General features: G+C 44.4%; 1 protein-coding gene across 5 annotated transcripts in view; it reads left to right on the forward strand.

The window, feature by feature from the left end:
• ctnnd2a (catenin (cadherin-associated protein), delta 2a) overlaps positions 1 to 18,705 on the forward strand; it is a 726,237-nt gene that overhangs the window by 660,630 nt on the left and 46,902 nt on the right. For all 5 annotated transcript variants that reach the window (XM_062021144.1, XM_062021148.1, XM_062021145.1 and 2 more), the window contains exon 20: positions 4,004 to 4,253. In XM_062021144.1, coding sequence (XP_061877128.1) covers positions 4,004 to 4,253 — 250 coding nt within the window. The remainder of the gene's footprint in view (positions 1 to 4,003; positions 4,254 to 18,705) is intronic.

Raw genomic sequence — 18,705 nt, forward strand, 5'->3', positions numbered from 1 at the left:
AATGATGTGGGATCTGAACCGAGGATGTCGTTGTGGCTTGTGCAGCCCTTTGAGACACTTGTGATTTAGGGCTATATAAATAAAAATTGATTGATTGATTGATTGATTGATTGATTGATTGATTGATTGATTGATTGAAATATGACGTTTGCAATGGGGAAAAATGTTAGTCTTGTATTCATGTTGGCATTTAAGCTAGCCAGCGATTAGCATGCTAACTAGTTTCTCCAGGTAATGTTTATTATCACCGGCCAGTCGGGATGGGTACAGAATTCCGTACTTATATAGTTACCGACCGAAGCCCGTCTGTACTATTGAGTACTGATTCACGTAAAATTAAACGGTGCCATATCTCGATACCTTTGTTGCAAGTGACATCATGTCTGGTTACTGACTCGCACCGGCGCAAGCACTTAGCAGGGAAACAAGCAGTAAAGCACTCAGAGCGAACTCATCCGTACTTTAGGTAAAGTTGCAATGTCCTATGATAAATGATAAATGGGTTATACTTGTATAGCGCTTTTCTACCTTCAAGGTACTCAAAGCGCTTTGACAGTATTTCCACATTCACCCATTCACACACACATTCACACACTGATGGTGGGAGCTGCCATGCAAGGCGCCAACCAGCAGCTATCAGGAGCAAGGGTGAAGTGTCTTGCCCAAGGACACAACGGACGTGACTAGGATGGTAGGAGGTGGGGATTGAACCCCAGTAACCAGCAACCCTCCGATTGCTGGCACGGCCACTCTACCAACTCCGCCACGCCGTCCCGAAGCAAGAAAACGGCGCTCAAAAGTACAGTAAGGCTACATTTCAAAATACACCTGATGGTAATTTATATTGGATTTGCCACATACATGCTGCCAATTAGCATTACCAATTTTACGTGACAATTTCAGCACCTATCAACTAAGATACAAGTTACAACCAAACAGCTGGTGTGTAATAAGTACAATAATTACATGTTAATCACATTGTAGGCTCAACAATAGGAAAGACTGGCAAATTCAACTAACTAACTACTTCCGGGCTAAGGCAACACTAAACACGACATGGAACTGCAACTGCACGCAAAATGTACTATATAGTGTCCGCCCTGAGATCGGTAGGTTGGAGTTCAAATCCCAGCCGAGTCATACCAAAGACTATAAAAATGGGACCCATTACCTCCCTGCTTGGCACTCAGCATCAAGGGTTGGAGTTGGGGGTTAAATCACCAAAATGATTCCCGGGCGCGGCGCCGCTGCTGCCCACTGCTCCCCAAGGGGATGGGTCAAATGCAGAGGACAAATTTCACCACATCTAGTGTGTGTGTGACAATCATTGGTACTTTAATCTTAATTTAATCTTTAATATATACTGTTGCGAAATGGTTTGTAAATATTATTTACATACCTTAATTGTTTCAAAATGGTAGCACCACATGGCAGCAAAACGGTTGGTCAAACAACACAGAAGTTATTGTCATGGAACCAATAGTTGCGGTAGCTAGCTCTGCAATCAGCCAAACAGACTCAATAAGTCCCCGGTGACGTTTTGGGGAATTTACAAAACTATACAATACACAAAGAATGCCATTGTACATCAATAATTCTAACACAGACACTTGTAAACTTGCTAGCATTTTAGCTAATGCTAACGAAGCCACAAATGTTGCTTGAAGTGATGAATGAGGAATCCTCTCGAGCAGAAACGCTATAGACGAATAGTAGACGAAACGGGATATATTTCCGGTTCAAGGCACAAAACAGGAAGTACATTTTCCACCCGCATCCTTGAGCGAACCCGTCCAAAAGATGGCTTCCATAGCACAAACAATAACATAACTTTTCAGTGTCTCTGTCGGTGTTGTTTTATTTGCCGAGTACAAAACATTATGGTCGTTAGCAAAGAAAAATCCTTAAATTAGCCGCACCTTTTTATAAGCCACAGGGTTCAAAGAGTAGAAAAAAAGTATAGGCTTAAAATCTGAAAAATACGGAAATTGAAACTGAATCAACAGTGCCTCCACGTACTAATAAGTACAATAGTGTTCTCCATTTTCTTTCAATTGCTTGAAGACGTTATCAAACGACAATCAATTCCACACGCAAACCCTCCTATTCATCCATCCATCCATTTTATACCACTTGTCCCTATCGTTGCCCCGGCCGAGTCATACCAAAGACTATAAAAATGGGACCCATTACCTCCCTGCTTATCACTCAGCATCAAGGGTTGGTATTGAGGGTTAAATCACCAAAAATGATTCCCGGGCGCGGCCACCGCTGCTGCCCACTGCTCCCCTCACCTACCAGGGGGTGATCAAGGGTGTTGGGCCAAATGCAGAGACCTAGTGTGTGTGTGATTATCATTGGTACTTTAAATTTAACTTTATTATTTTTCTTACCTATATTTTGAGAGTGCAAATCATATAATATGACGTGTTGTATTCAAAGTTTGGATAGCTCTCATGATATGGTCTTGCTGGTCTTTAGATCTAACATGTCTTCACACCACACCATATTATTACTCCAATCTGCTCCACGTCCCTCTGGCTTTTTTTTTTTGTTGCTATCTCACAGCATCTCGTGCACCTCCTTAATTACTCCAGCAGCTCAGCCTTTCAGTGTGTGTTTTTTTTGCATATTCCAGCCTATTCACTGAAATATCACAAGACAACCTTTTTATTGCATTCCAAGCATGAGCATTAATGCGTCCGTGTGAGAGGATTTACAGCGTGCCCTCTAAAGCCAAAGCTTTATGGAGTCATCCAAGCACTCACTGGCTGTGCAAGACGTTTGCTTTATTACTTAGACACTCAAAGGATCTGTTAACTTGTGAAATTTCCTTCACAGCACTTTTCTGATTTAAGTCTCAGGGAAATATTACAAATCAAAAAAGTGTTAGTTATAAGGGTTTGCGGTACTTTTTGATTTGGCAAAACTCTTCTGATGTGTTAACCACTTACAAATTCTCCATGATCCACGGTGGGCCAGCATCAATAACAGGAAAATTACAGTAGATTTGTACGGATATCTGTCACAAGGCAGAGTTTGTGGGCATCAAACACAGAAGAGAAAGGACAGGGAGAATTGTCAGGAACACAAAAGAAAGATTGTGTGTTGGTCAACTTTGAAAATCCGCACACTACCTACCTGATACCATATGGCCCATCATAGGATCCTAACAAATGGAAGGCAGCGTAAGGCCACCGCAACGTCGCTAGGTAACACTTTATTTTTGTCTGAGGAGTGAGAATTATTCTGAATTTAGCAGCTTGAGGAGAGCACAAGTCTGGTGCTGAAATATACAACCATCCAATCAGTCAGCATTCCAGTGAAAGCGGAGGGTGAAGTGTCTTGCCCAAGGAAAGAACAGACGTGACTAGGATGGCAGAAGCTGGGATCAAACCTGGAACCCTCAGGCCGCTTTACCACCAAAGCCACGTCGTACCCGTGTCACAAACGTGGGCTGAAAAAATTGGGCCGGGGGCCAAAAGCCGGCTGCATGTAAAGTAACTAAATATATACATAATGGTTATATTTTTGGGCAGCATGGTGGAACAGGGGTTAGTGTATGTGCCTCACAATACGAAGGTCCTGGGTTCGATCCCCGGGCCCGGTGTCTTTCTGTGTGGAGTTTGCATGTTCCACCCGTGACTGCGTGGGTTCCTTCCTGGTACTCCGGCTTCCTCCCACCTCCAAAGACATGTCCCTGGGGATAGGTTGATTGGCAGCACTAAAATTAAAACTAAAACTAAAATTGTATTGCATTGTATTATTAATTGTATTTATTGTATTATATACTCTTATTTTTAACTTCACATATTTGTGTTTACGTTATTTTTACTCTATGTGGGTGGGTGTTGACTGTTTGAAATTGCAGGGGCACTGTTATTCAAATGTTTTTCAAAATAAAGCCCTTTGTGCTGCATTCCATATGTATGAAAGGTGCTCCATAAATAAAGTTTGATTTGATGAAAAATAAAACAAAACTAAAAACTCTTCATTATTCCAGGTAAATACGCCATGAGAGATCTGATCCATCGGTTACCAGGCAGCAGCAGTAGCAGTAACAACAATGCCACCAGCAGTGCCACCTCTGCTACTACAGGCTCACCCAGCAAGGCCATGTCTGACGACACTGTCACCGCCATCTGCTGCGCGCTACATGAAGTAATCACCAAGAACATGGAGAACGCCAAAGCCCTTCGCGACGCCGGTGGCATCGAAAAACTGATCGGCATCGCCCGGAGTAAAGGAGACAAGTGAGTGTTGACTTAAACTCTCCATCAACATTAATGCGCTTCGATGCAAAGGTCACCCTGGTATTTGGTGTTTTTCGAAACCCTTTCAAGGGTTTCTTTCCTATTACTCAGACAGCACGCTGTTTATTTAAACCTGTAGTATCAGTTGTGACCACACACACCAGCATTCATAAACCATCACTATTGTCTTTAACTAGTCATCCACAAACAGCACCAATAAGGAAGATGTGTCAGTTCTTCCTTGCTGCTATGGCAACCAGCAAGCCAGGGTGTTGCCATAGGTGACATCAACCAGAGGTCAAACATTGAGTTATTGTTAAAGAAAGTGAAAGAGAGTCTATTCATGGAACTATGCTGTAAGGCGTCATTACAGAGAGGGATGAGTCGCTGGCTGGAGAAATGTGCAAATGTCTCTTCAGCGAATGTCATCAGCTGCTAATAGTTGTTCCCTAAGATTGGTGCACTGAGGAAAGTACTCCTTATCCTATTTTAATGCCTCTCTCTCTCTCTCATATTTCAGTCACCAAAAAATAAATACATATACTGTATATAAATGTCAACTTTATAAGCAGTAGTTACAATTTAGGAAACCATTTAACATTGAATGCACATCCTTTGCAGTTGTTGAAATAAGAAAAAAACACACAACATACAAACATATAGATATGTTATATGTAAATATATACATATGTGTATAAATACACATATGGATATATACAGTGGGGCAAAAAAGTATTTAGTCAGCCACCCATTGATTGTCAATGGGTGGCTGACTAAATACTTTTTTGCCCCACTGTATGTGTGTGTGTGTGTGTGTGTGTGTGTATATATATATATATATATATATATATATATATATATATATATATATATGTGTGTATATATGTGTATATACTATATATGCATATGTTTATATATATATATATGTACATGTATATCTATGTATATATAAATACATGTATATATGTATATCTATATATATGTATACGAATATATGTGTATGTATACGTATATATGTATGTATATGTATATGCATGCATGTACAGTATATGTATACATACATTTGAATATGTATACATATAGATGTATATATATACATATATAGGTACATGTATACATATACATGTATAAATATACATATATATGTATATGTATACATATATGTATATATGTATACATACAGGGTTTCCCGCAGCGCTTTGTTGTTAAGGCGGCCGCCTTATCAACAAAGAGCCACCGCTTAAACTAAAGTCTTAACAAGCTGCTCCGCTTAATTATGCCTCTGTCTCTGTCAGTATGTCTCTGCAGCACCCAGCATTGTCCCACCCACAGAACCATCTGATTGGTTACACGCAGTGCGGTAACAGCCAATCAGCAGTGCGTATTCAGAGCATATAACAGCCAATCAGCAGTGCGTATTCAGAGCGGTAACAGCCAATCAGCAGTGTGTATTCAGAGCGGTAACAGCCAATCAGCTGTGAGTATTCAGAGCACATGGAGTCAGTGCTCCTGCGTCGTGGTGAGCAGATAGGTGTTTAGCAGGTGAGCATAATGCAGCGGACTCTCCCCAAATTATAATAAACACCTCCCAGTCAACTACTAGTAACATCACTATGAGCCCGTTGACGTTCTAGAAACATAAGCGGCAGCTCAGCTCGCTCGCAGTCCTTGAGGTGAAGGCTAATTAGCTTTTAGCGTAACGTTAGCTCACTGGGCTGTGTGTGTGTGTGTGTGTGTGTGTGTGTGTGTGTGTGTGTGTGTGTGTGTGTGTGTGTGTGTGTGTGTGTGTGTGTGTGTGTGTGTGTGTGTGTGTGTGTGTGTGTGTGTGTGTGTGTGTGTGTGTGTGTGTGTGTGTGTGTGTGTGTGTGTGTGTGTGTGTGTGTGTGTGTTACGGACAGCAAAGCCCTGTCTGTCTGCGAGAAAGACAAGCATTATTGACCTACAACTAACAACTAAGTTATTTCCATCCATCCATCCATTTTCTACCGCTAAGTTATTTCACTTTACCTTTTTCTGTGTTGATTGAGCTGTGTTGAAGCAGCAAAAAAGGACATTATGTTAAATGAAGAGTTTCTGTCTCTGATAGTTGATATAATATTTTAACTGCATCATAAAGCCAACATGAACTCCATAGTGTTCAGGGATGAATAGTCTCTCTTATTGCTATTGTACTATTTTTTCAGTTACATTAATCATTAGTAATGTAGCAGCCTAGTTTTGAATGGCAGGGTCCCTGCTATCATATGTTGATAAAAATATAACATTTACATAATAAAAATCAACTACAGGCTTCCCAAATGCTGTAATAAATTAAGCATGATGAGTTGAACATATGTCAGCATGTGGCATAATAATGACATACTTAGTATCTTAGGTGACAAGGACTGTTTTGTTTTTACTTTACGGAAAAAATATTGAGATATATATCGTATATCACCATTCAGCAAATGGAGCGGAAAACACAACCAAAAATTGTAGGCTTCTTCACCACAGTCTGTAGTCTATTGCCCCACAGGCTGTGGTGGCAGCGACGAGGTGGAGACGTGATGGCGACAGGCCGAGTTACACCGATCCTTACACCCACTCACCCCCTTCCCCGGTCTGTCCGCCGGAGAGACACCACCTAAACTAACACATTTTCTGGGGGAAACACAGACATATATATGTATATGTATATATGTATATGCTTATGTATACATATATATGTATATGTATACATACATATGTATATATGTACTGTATCCATCTTCTTCCGCTTATCCGAAGTCGGGTTGCGGGGGCAGCAGCCTAAGCAGGGAAGCCCAGACTTCCCTCTCCCCAGCCACTGCGTCCAGCTCCTCCCGGGGGATCCCGAGGCGTTCCGAGGCCAGCCGGGAGAGATAGTCTTCCCAACGTGTCCTGGGTTTTCCCCGTGGCCTCCTACCGGTCGGACGTGCCCAAAACACCTCCCTAGGGAGGCGTTCGGGTGGCATCCTGACCAGATGCCCGAACCACCTCATCTGGCTCCTCTCGATGTGGAGGAGCAGCGGCTTTACTTTGAGCTCCTCCCGGATGACAGAGCTTCTCACCCTATCTCTAAGGGAGAGCCCCGCCACCCGGCGGAGGAAGCTCATTTCGGCAGCTTGTACCCGTGATCTTGTCCTTTCGGTCATAACCCAACGCTCATGACCATAGGTGAGGATGGGAACGTAGATCGACCGGTAAATTGAGAGCTTTGCCTTCCGGCTCAGCTCCTTCTTCACCACAACGGATCTATACAGCGTCCGCATTACTGAAAACACCGCAACGATCCGCCTGTCGATCTCACGATCCACTCTTCCCTCACTCCTGAACAAGACTCCGAGGTACTTGAACTCCTCCACTTGGGGCAAGATGTCCTCCCCAACCCCGGAGATGGCACTCCACCCTTTTCCGGGTGAGAACCATGGACTCGGACTTGGAGGTGCTGATTCCCATCCCAGTCGCTTCAAACTCAGCTGCGAACCGATCCAGTGAGAGCTGAAGATCTTGGCCAGATGAAGCCATCAGGACCACATCATCTGCAAAAAGCAGAGACCTAATCCTGCAGTCACCAAACCAGATACCCTCAACGCCCTGACTGCACCTAGAAATTCTGTGACAAAGAATCGGTGACAAAGGGCAGCCTTGGCGGAGTCCAACACTCACTGGAAACGGGTCCGACTCACTGCCGGCAATGCGGACCAAGGTCTGACACTGATCATACAGGGAGCGGACCGCCACAATCAGACAGTTCGTTACCCCATACTCTCTGAGCACTCCCCACAGGACTTCCCGGGGTACACAGTCGAATGCCTTCTCCAAATCCACAAAGTACATGTAGACTGGTTGGGCTAACTCCCATGCACCCTTAAGGACCCTGCCGAGAGTATAGAGCTGGTCCACAGTTCCACGACCAGGACAAAAACCACACTGTTCCTCCTGAATCCGAGGTTTGACTATCCGGCGTAGCCTCCTCTCCAGTACACTTGAATAGACCTTACCGGGAAGGCTGAGGAGTGTGATCCCACGATAGTTGGAACACACCCTCCAGTTCCCCTTCTTAAAGAGAGGAACCACCACCCCGGTCTGCCATTCCAGAGGTACCGCCCTCAATGTCCACGCGATGTTGCAAAGTCTTGTCAACCAAAACAGCCCCACAGCATCCAGAGCCTTAAGGAACTCTGTGCGGATGTCATCCACCCACGGGGCCTTGCCACAGAGGAGCTTTTTTAACTACCTCGGCAACCTCAGCCCCAGAAATAGGAGAGCCCACCACAGATTCCCCAGGCACTGCTTCCTCATAGGAAGACGTGTTGGTAGGATTGAGGAGGTCTTCGAAGTATTCCCAGCAGAACACAGCAGAACACTATCCCCACCATACACGGTGTTGACATTGCACTGCTTCCCCTTCCTGAGGCGGCGTATGGTGGTCCAGAATAGCTTCGAAGCCGTCTGAAAGTCGTTTTCTATGGCTTCCCCGAACTCCTCCCATGTCCGAGTTTCTGCCTCCGCGACCGCTGAAGCCGCACACCGCTTGGCCTGTCGGTACCTGTCTGCTGCCTCCGGAGTCCTATGAGCCAAAAGAACCCGAAAGGACTCTTTCTTCATCTTGACATCATCCCTCACTGACACCAGCGGGTTTTAGGATAACCGCCACGACAGGCACCAACCACCTTGCAGCCACAGCTCCAATCAGCCGCCTCGACAATAGAGGTACGGAACATCGGCCACTCTGACTTAATGTCCAGCGCCTAACTCATGACATGTTCAAAGTTCTTCCGGAGGCGGGAATTGAAACTCTCTCTGACAGGAGACTCTCCTAGGCGTTCCCAGCAGACCCTCACAATGCGTTTGGGCCTGCCAGGTCTGTCCGGCATCCTCCCCCACCATCGCAGCCAACTAACCACTAGGTGGTGATCGGTAGAAAGCTCCGCCCCTCTCTTCACCCGAGTTTCCAAAACATGAGACCGCAAATCCGATGACACAACTACAAAGTCGATCATGGAACTGTGGCATAGGGTGACATATGGACACCCTTATGTTTGAACATGGTGTTTGTTATGGACAATCTGTGATGAGCACAAAAGTCCAATAACAAAACACCACTCGGGTTCAGATCTGGGCGACCATTCTTCCCAATCACGCCTCTCCAGGTTTCACTGTCGTTGCCAATATGAGCGTTGAAGTCCCCCAGTAGAACGAGGGATTCACCCGGGGGAGCACTCTCCAGTAAATCTAAAAAGGGTGGGTAATCTGAGCTGCCGTTTGGCGCGTAAGCGCAAACAACATTCAGGACCCGTCCCCCCACCCGAAGGCGGAGGGAAGCTACCCTCTCGTCCACTGGGTTGAACTCCAACATGCAGGCTTTGAGCCGGGGGACAACAAGAATTGCCACCCCAGCCCGTCGCCTCTCACTGCAAGAGTCGAAGAGAGTCCATCCCCTCTCAAGAGAACTGGTTGCAGAGCCCTTGCTGTGCGTCGAAGTGAGTCCGACTATATCTAGCCGGAACTTCTCCACCTCGCGCACTAGCTCAGGCTCCTTCCCCCCCAGCAAGGTGACGTTCCACGTCCCAAGAGCTAGCTTATGTAGCCGAGGATCGGACCGCCAAGTGCCCTGCCTTCGGCTGCCGCCCACCTCACATTGCACCCGACCTCTATGGCCCCTGCTATGGGTGGTGAGCCCATTGGAGGGGCGACCCACGTTGCCTCTTCGGGCTGTGCCCGGCCGGGCCCCATGGGGACAGGCCCGGCCACAAGGCGCTCGCCATCTTGCCCCACCTCCGGGCCTGGCTCCAGAGGGGGGCACCGGTGACCCGCGTCCGGGCGAGGGAAATCTGGGTCCTTTGTATTTTTCATAGAGGTCCTCGAGCTGCTCTTTTTCTGGTCCCTCACCTAGGACCAGTTTGTCTTGGGGGACCCTACCAGGATCATAAAGCCCCCGGACAACATACAGTAGCTCCTAGGATCATTGGGACACGCAAACTCCTCTACCACGATAAGGTGGCAGCTCAGAGAGGAGTACTGTATGTACTGTATATGTATATATATATATATATATATATGTACAGTATATGTATACATATATATGTATGTACATGTATACATATATATGTATGTATATGTATACATATATATGTATGTATATGTATACATATATATGTATGTATATGTATACATATATGTATGTATATGTATATATATATGTATACATATATATGTATACATATATATGTATACATATATATGTATATATATATATGTATATGTATACATATATGTGTATGTATATGTATACATATATGTGTATGTGTATACATATACATATATATGTGTGTGTATGTATATGTATATATATATATATATATATATATATATATATATATATATATATATATATATATATATACATATATATGTATATATGTATAAATATATATGTATATATGTGTGTATATGTATATAGGTATGTATACATATATGTATTATTTTGTATTATTAGGTCCATCAGTGTTAAATATTATAAACTTATCACTTTCCTCTGGCACTGTTCCCCTAGCATTCAAAAAAGCGGTTATTCATCCTCTACTCAAAAGACCTAACCTCGATCCTGACCTCATGGTAAACTACCGGCCGGTGTCCCACCTTCCGTTTATCTCGAAAATCCTCGAAAAAATTGTCGCACAGCAGCTAAATGAACACTTAGCGTCTAACAATCTCTGTGAACCTTTTCAATCCGGTTTCAGGGCAAATCACTCTACGGAGACATCCCTCGCAAAAATGACTAATGATCTATTGCTAACGATGGATTCTGATGCTTCATCTATGTTGCTGCTTCTTGATCTTAGCGCCGCTTTCGATACTGTTGATCATAATATTTTATTAGAGCGTATCAAAAGGCGTATTGGGATGACAGACTTAGCCTTGTCTTGGTTTAACTCTTATCTTACTGACAGGATGCAGTGTGTCTCCCATAACAATGTGACCTCGGACTATGTTAAGGTAACGTGCGGAGTTCCCCAGGGTTCGGTTCTTGGCCCTGCACTCTTTAGTATTGACATGCTGCCGCTAGGTGACATCATACGCAAATACGGTGTTAGCTTTCACTGTTATGCTGATGACACCCAACTCTACATGCCCCTAAAGCTGACCAACACGCTGGATTGTAGTCAGCTGGAGGCGTGTCTTAATGAAATTAAACAATGGATGTCCGCTAACTTTTTGCAACTCAATGCTAAGAAAACGGAAATGCTGATTATCGGTCCTGCTCAACACCAACATCTATTTAATAATACCACCTTAACATTTGACAACCAAACAATTAAACAAGGCGACTCGGTAAAGAATCTGGGTATTATCTTCGACCCAACTCTCTCGTTTGAGTCACACATTAAGAGTGTTACTAAAACGGCCTTCTTTCATCTCCGTAATATCGCTAAAATTCGTTCCATTTTGTCCACAAGCGATGCTGAGATCATTATCCATGCGTTCGTTACATCTCGTCTCGATTACTGTAACGTTTTATTTTCGGGCCTCCCTATGTCTAGCATTAAAAGATTACAGATGGTACAAAATGCGGCTGCTAGACTTTTGACAAAAACAAGAAAGTTTGATCATATTACGCCTATACTGGCTCACTTGCACTGGCTTCCTGTGCACCTAAGATGCGACTTTAAGGTTTTACTACTTACGTATAAAATACTACACGGTCAAGCTCCTGCCTATCTTGCCGATTGTATTGTACCATATGTCCCGGCAAGAAATCTGCGTTCAAAGAACTCCGGCTTATTAGTGATTCCCAGAGCCCAAAAAAAGTCTGTGGGCTATAGAGCGTTTTCTATTCGGGCTCCAATACTATGGAATGCCCTCCCGGTAAAAGTTAGAGATGCTACCTCAGTAGAAGCATTTAAGTCTCATCTTAAAACTCATTTGTATACTCTAGCCTTTAAATAGACTCCCTTTTTAGACCAGTTGATCTGCCGTTTCTTTTCTTTTCTTTTCTACTCTGCTCCCAACCCGGGGTGGACCGCTAGTCTGTTCATCGGATGGGGACATCTCTACGCTGCTGACCCGTCTCCGCTCGGGATGGTTCCTGCTGGCCCCACCATGGACTGGACTTTCGCTGATGTGTTGGACTTTCACAATATTATGTCAGACCCACTCGACATCCATTGCTTTCGGTCTCCCCTAGAGGGGGGGGGGGGTTACCCACATATGCGGTCCTCTCCAAGGTTTCTCATAGTCATTCACATTGACGTCCCACTGGGGTGAGTTTTCCTTGCCCGTATGTGGGCTCTGTACCGAGGATGTCGTTGTGGCTTGTACAGCCCTTTGAGACACTTGTGATTTAGGGCTTTATAAATAAACATTGATTGATTGATTGATTAATGTTTATATATGTGTGTATATGTATATTGTAGGGGTGTAACGGTACACAAAAATGTTGGTTCGGTACGTACCTCGGTTTAGAGGTCACGATTCGGTTCATTTTCGGTACAGTAAGAAAACAACAAAATATACATTTTTTGGTTATTTATTTACCAAATTTGTAAACAATGGCTTTATCCTTTTAACATTGGGAACACTATAATAATTCTGCCCACGTTAATCAACATTAAACTGCCTCAAGTTGTTGCTCAGATTAAATAAAATGACAAAACTTTTCTTCTACATATAAAAAGTGCAACATTAAACAGTTTCAAGTCAACTCATCATGCTTAATTTATTACAGCATTTGGGAAGCCTTTACATTTTTATTATGTAAATGTTATATGTTTATCAACATGTGATAGTAGGGACCCTGCCATTCAAAACTAGGCTGCTCCATTACTAATGATTAATGTAACTATAGCTGAAAAAAGAGTACAATAGCAATAGGAGAGACTATTCATCCCTGAACACCATGGAGTTCATGTAGGCTTAATGATGCAGTTACATTATTTTATCAACTATCAGAGACAGAAACTCTTCATTTAACATAATGTCCTTTTTTGCTGCTTCAACACAGCTCAATCAACACAGAAAAACAGAAAAAGGTAAAGTGAAATAACAGACAGACAGGGCTTTGCTGTCCGTAACACACACACACACACACACAGCCCAGTGAGCTAACGTTACGCTAAAAGCTACTTAGCCTTCACCTCAAGCCAGGACTGCGAGCGAGCTGAGCTGCCGTTTACGTTTATGTCACTGCTGATTGGCTGTTACCGCTCTGAATACGCACTGCTGATTGGCTGTTACCGCTCTGTTTGTAACCAATCAGATGTTTGTGTGGGTGGGACAATGCTGCGTGCTGCAGAGTACTGACAAAGACAGGCAGAACGAAGCGGAGTAGCTTGTTAAGACTTTAGCCTAGGCGGCTACTTAATATGTTCTTGTGGAAACTCGTTCTGTACACCTCCGAACCGAACCGAAACCCCTGTACCGAAGCAGTTCAATACAAATACACATACCGTTACACCCCTAGTATATTGGTATGTATACATACTGTATATGTGTATATATATATGCACATACATATATGTATATATATACACAGCACGGTGCATGTGCCTCACAATACGAAGGTCCTGAGTTCAATCCTGGGCTCAGGATCTTTCTATGTGGAGTTTGCATGTTCTCCCCGTGACTGCACCTGCAAAAACATGCACCTGGGGATAGGTTGATTGGCAACATTAAATTGGCACTCCTGAGTGAGTGTGAATGTTGTCTGTCTATCGGTGTTGGGCCTGTGATGAGGTGGCGACTTGTCCAGGGTGTACCCCGCCTTCCGCCCAAATGCAGCTGACCCCGAAAGGGACAAGCGGTAGAAAATGGATGGATGGATATATATATCCATCCATCCATTTTCTACCGCTTATTCCCTTCGGGGTCGCGGGGGCGCTGGAGCCTATCTCAGCTACAATCGGGCGGCAGGCGGGGTACACCCTGGACAAGTCGCCACCTCATCGCAGGGCCAACACAGATAGACAGACAACACTCACATTCACACACTAGGGCCAATTTAGTGTTGCCAATCAACCTATCCCCAGGTGCATGTCTTTGGAGGTGGGAGGAAGCCGGAGTACCCGGAGCAGTCACAGGGAGAACATGCAAACTCCACACAGAAAGATCCCGAGGCCGGGATTGAACTCACGACTACACAGGACCTTCGTATTGTGAGGCAGACGCACTAATATATATATATATATATATATATATATATATATATATATATATATATATATATATATATATATATATATATATATATATATATATATATATATATATATATATATATATGTATATATATGCATATATATATATATATATATATATATATATATGTATATATATATATATATATATATATATATATATATATATACAAACCCCGTTTCCATATGAGTTGGGAAATTGTGTTAGATGTAAATATAAACGGAATACAATGATTTGCAAATGCTTTTCAACCCATATTCAAATGAATGCACTACAAAGACAAGATATTTGATGTTCAAACTCATAAACTTTATTTTTTTTTTGCAAATAATAATTAACTTAGAATTTCATGGCTGCAACACGTGCCAAAGTAGTTGGGAAAGGGCATGTTCACCACTGTGTTACATGGCCTTTCCTTTTAACAACACTCAGTAAACGTTTGGGAACTGAGGAGACACATTTTTTAAGCTTCTCAGGTGGAATTCTTTCCCATTCTTGCTTGATGTACAGCTTAAGTTGTTCAACAGTCTGGGGGTCTCCGTTGTGGTATTTTAGGCTTCATAATGTGCCACACATTTTCAATGGGAGACAGGTCTGGACTACAGGCAGGCCAGTCTAGTACCCGCACTCTTTTACTATGAAGCCACGTTGATGTAACACGTGGCTTGGCATTGTCTTGCTGAAATAAGCAGGGGCGTCCATGGTAATGTTGCTTGGATGGCAACATATGTTGCTCCAAAACCTGTATGTACCTTTCAGCATTAATGGCGCCTTCACAGATGTGTAAGTTACCCATGTCTTGGGCACTAATACACCCCCATACCATCACAGATGCTGGCTTTTCAACTTTGCGCCTATAACAATCCGGATGGTTCTTTTCCCCCTTGGCCTGGAGGACACGACGTCCACAGTTTCCAAAAACAATTTCAAATGTGGACTCGTCAGACCACGGAACACTTTTCCACTTTTTCCACTTTGTATCAGTCCATCTTAGATGAGCTCAGGCCCAGCGAAGCCGACGGCGTTTCTGGGTGTTGTTGATAAACGGTTTTCGCCTTGCATAGGAGAGTTTTAACTTGCACTTACAGATGTAGCGACCAACTGTAGTTACTGACAGTGGGTTTCTGAAGTGATATCACCACCATGTGGTGATATCCTTTACACACTGATGTCGCTTGTTGATGCAGTACAGCCTGAGGGATCAAAGGTCACAGGCTTACGTGCAGTGATTTCTCCAGATTCTCTGAACCCTTTGATGATATTACAGACCGTAGATGGTGAATTCCCTAAATTCCTTGCAATAGCTGGTTGAGAAAGGTTTTTCTTAAACTGTTCAACAATTTGCTCACGCATTTGTTGACAAAGTGGTGACCCTCGCCCCATCCTTGTTTGTGAATGACTGAGCATTTCATGGAATCTACTTTTATACCCAACCATGGCACCCACCTGTTCCCAATTTGCCTGTTCACCTGTGGGATGTTCCAAATAAGTGTTTGATGAGCATTCCTCAACTTTATCAGTATTTTTTGCCACATTTCCCAACTTCTTTGTCACGTATTGCTGGCATCAAATTCTAAAGTTAATGATTATTTGCAAAAAAACATTTTTTTATCAGTTTGAACATCAAATATGTTGTCTTTGTAGCATATTCAACTGAATATGGGTTGAAAATGATTTGCAAATCATTGTATTCCGTTTATATTTACATCTAACACAAATTCCCAACTCATATGGATATACTGGATATAGCAATATCATTTTATAATTTTAGCACAGATAGATTACTAAAGGGTATGATTAAAAAAAATTCAATTGATTTGATTTGGTGTCTGCTGGCGTTTTTTTAATGGTGTTTGCTTTTTTCATATGAGAGATATATTGGTAGTATATCTGTTGTTCAAAAAAACGTCTTGCAAATTTATGCCAGTGTTTTTTGGTGCTGCCCAGAGCGCACCTTCGGCATGCTAAAAATAGGTTCTGTTGTCTAGATCACACTTCTACATCACCCAGAAAAGATGGTTCATACTATATTTGTCTGCAGCATGTTCCACAACATAACGAAACAGCACAGGTTGGATTGTTGGAGCCTATAGTGTCATGAATATGGAGTGTCTCCTTGGGCACAGCAGGTATAAAGTACCTGCAAAAAACACATTTGAATAGGTCAGTCTGTGCCACTTTTTCATTTAGTCTTATTAGATCACACAACACCCACAAACAATACTGTATTTTGCGGGCTTTAGAGCGCACCGGTATTCAAGCCGCACCCACCAAATTTTTGAAGAAATACATATTTTTGCATTTATTAGCCACACCAGACTATAAATCGCAGATATATATATATATATATATATATATATATATATATATATATATATATATATATATATATATATATATATATATATATATGTACAAAATATTTTGTAAATGTTTATTTACATACCTTAATTGTTTCCAAACGGTGTCTGTCACATTGCAACAAAACAGCTGATCACACAAAACAAAAGTTGTCGTCATGGACCCACTAGCTGCAGAATCAGCTCGACAGACCCAATAACTCTACGGCGATGTTTTAATGAATTTACGAAACTGTAACAATACAAAAATAATTCCATTGTAACTTTATAATACTAACACAGATGCTTTTAAACATATTAGCATATTAGCTAATACTAACGACACTAGCTTGATTACTGTGACGCGACCTCTGTATCGGGTTCTTCTGGAACCACAGGAAAGGGAACAACACTCTGCTGCAGCGGGTTACAATCGTTTTAATGATCTTGCACAACCGTGTCTGGTGGCTTTTCAGCTCCTCGCCTCTGCTTTTCAGCACCGCTCTCGTGGTGTCACTCTCGTGCTCTCCAGCCCACACCCCCCCTCATGGTCTCCGACGCTGCTGTCTGCCGCTTCATGGCCGGCCCCTGCACACACCCCGCCCGCAGGGAACGCGTGCACCACGCCCCTCTCCACATGCCTCCACCGCTAGACTCAGGCCGGGCAGCCGTCCGGCCGCGCCCACTCCCCCCCACCCCCACCCCCCATAGCGGGGCGAGAGAGGAAGTCGGCCACGGCCATCTGCGCACCCGGCCTGTGGACCACCCGGAAGTTGTAGGGCTGTAATGCCAGATACCACCGGGTGATCCGCGCGTTGGCGTTCTTCATGCGGTGGAGCCACTGGAGCGGTTTGTGGTCCGAGCGGAGACTGAAGGCACGCCCCAACAGGTAGTAGCGGAGGGCCCCGACCGCCCACCGGATGGCAAGGCACTCCCTCTCCACCGTGCTGTACCTTGCCTCCCGGTCCGAGAGTTTCCGGCTGATGTACAGCACGGGGCGGTCGACGTCCCCCACCCGCTGTGACAGCACCGCCCCCAGCCCCCGGCCCGACGCGTCCGCCTGCAGACAGAAAGGGATGTCAAAGTAAGGCATGTGCAGCACCGGCTCCTCGCAGAGTGCTGTTTTTACCTTCTCAAACCCCCGCTGGCACTGCTCCGTCCACTGGACCAGTTCTGGAGCACCCTTTCGGGTGAGGTCAGTCGGTGGGCCGGTCAAGTCCGCGAACCGGGGAATGAACCGGCGGTAGTAGCCCGCCAGTCCCAAAAACTGCCTCACCTCTTTTTTTGTCTTGGGGGGTGGACAGGCCGCGATTGCCGCTGTTTTGTCTACCTGGGGCCGCACCTTCCCCCCCCTCCCAAGTGGTACCCCAGATACTGTACCTCCCTCCGGCCAACTGCGCACTTCGCCGGGTTGGCGGTGAGCCCCGCCTCTCTCAGGGACTCGAGCACCGCCCCCACCCGCCGCATGTGTTCTTCCCAGCTGCCACTCTGGATGATGACATCATCCAGGTATGCAGCCGCGTATGCAGCGTGGGGGCGCAGCACGCGGTCCATGAGACGCTGGAACGTGGCGGGCGCACCGAACAACCCAAACGGAAGTGTCACGAATTGGTACAAACCTTCCGGAGTGGAGAAGGCCGTTTTTTCTCGGGACTCTGGTGACAAGGGAATCTGCCAGTAGCCCTTGGTCAAATCCAGTGTCGTGAAAAAACGAGCAGTGCCCAGCCGATCTAGGAGCTCGTCGACCCGAGGCATTGGGTACGCGTCAAAACGTGACATTTCATTCACCCTGCGGTAATCCACACAGAACCGCACAGTCCCATCCTTCTTCCCAACCAGAACAACGGGACTGCACCACGCGCTGTGGGATTCTTCTATTACCCCCAACTCAAGCATGGTTTTTAATTCCTCCCGAA

This window comes from Entelurus aequoreus, linkage group LG15 (assembly GCF_033978785.1).
Source record: "Entelurus aequoreus isolate RoL-2023_Sb linkage group LG15, RoL_Eaeq_v1.1, whole genome shotgun sequence".
NCBI classification, from domain to species: domain Eukaryota; kingdom Metazoa; phylum Chordata; class Actinopteri; order Syngnathiformes; family Syngnathidae; genus Entelurus; species Entelurus aequoreus.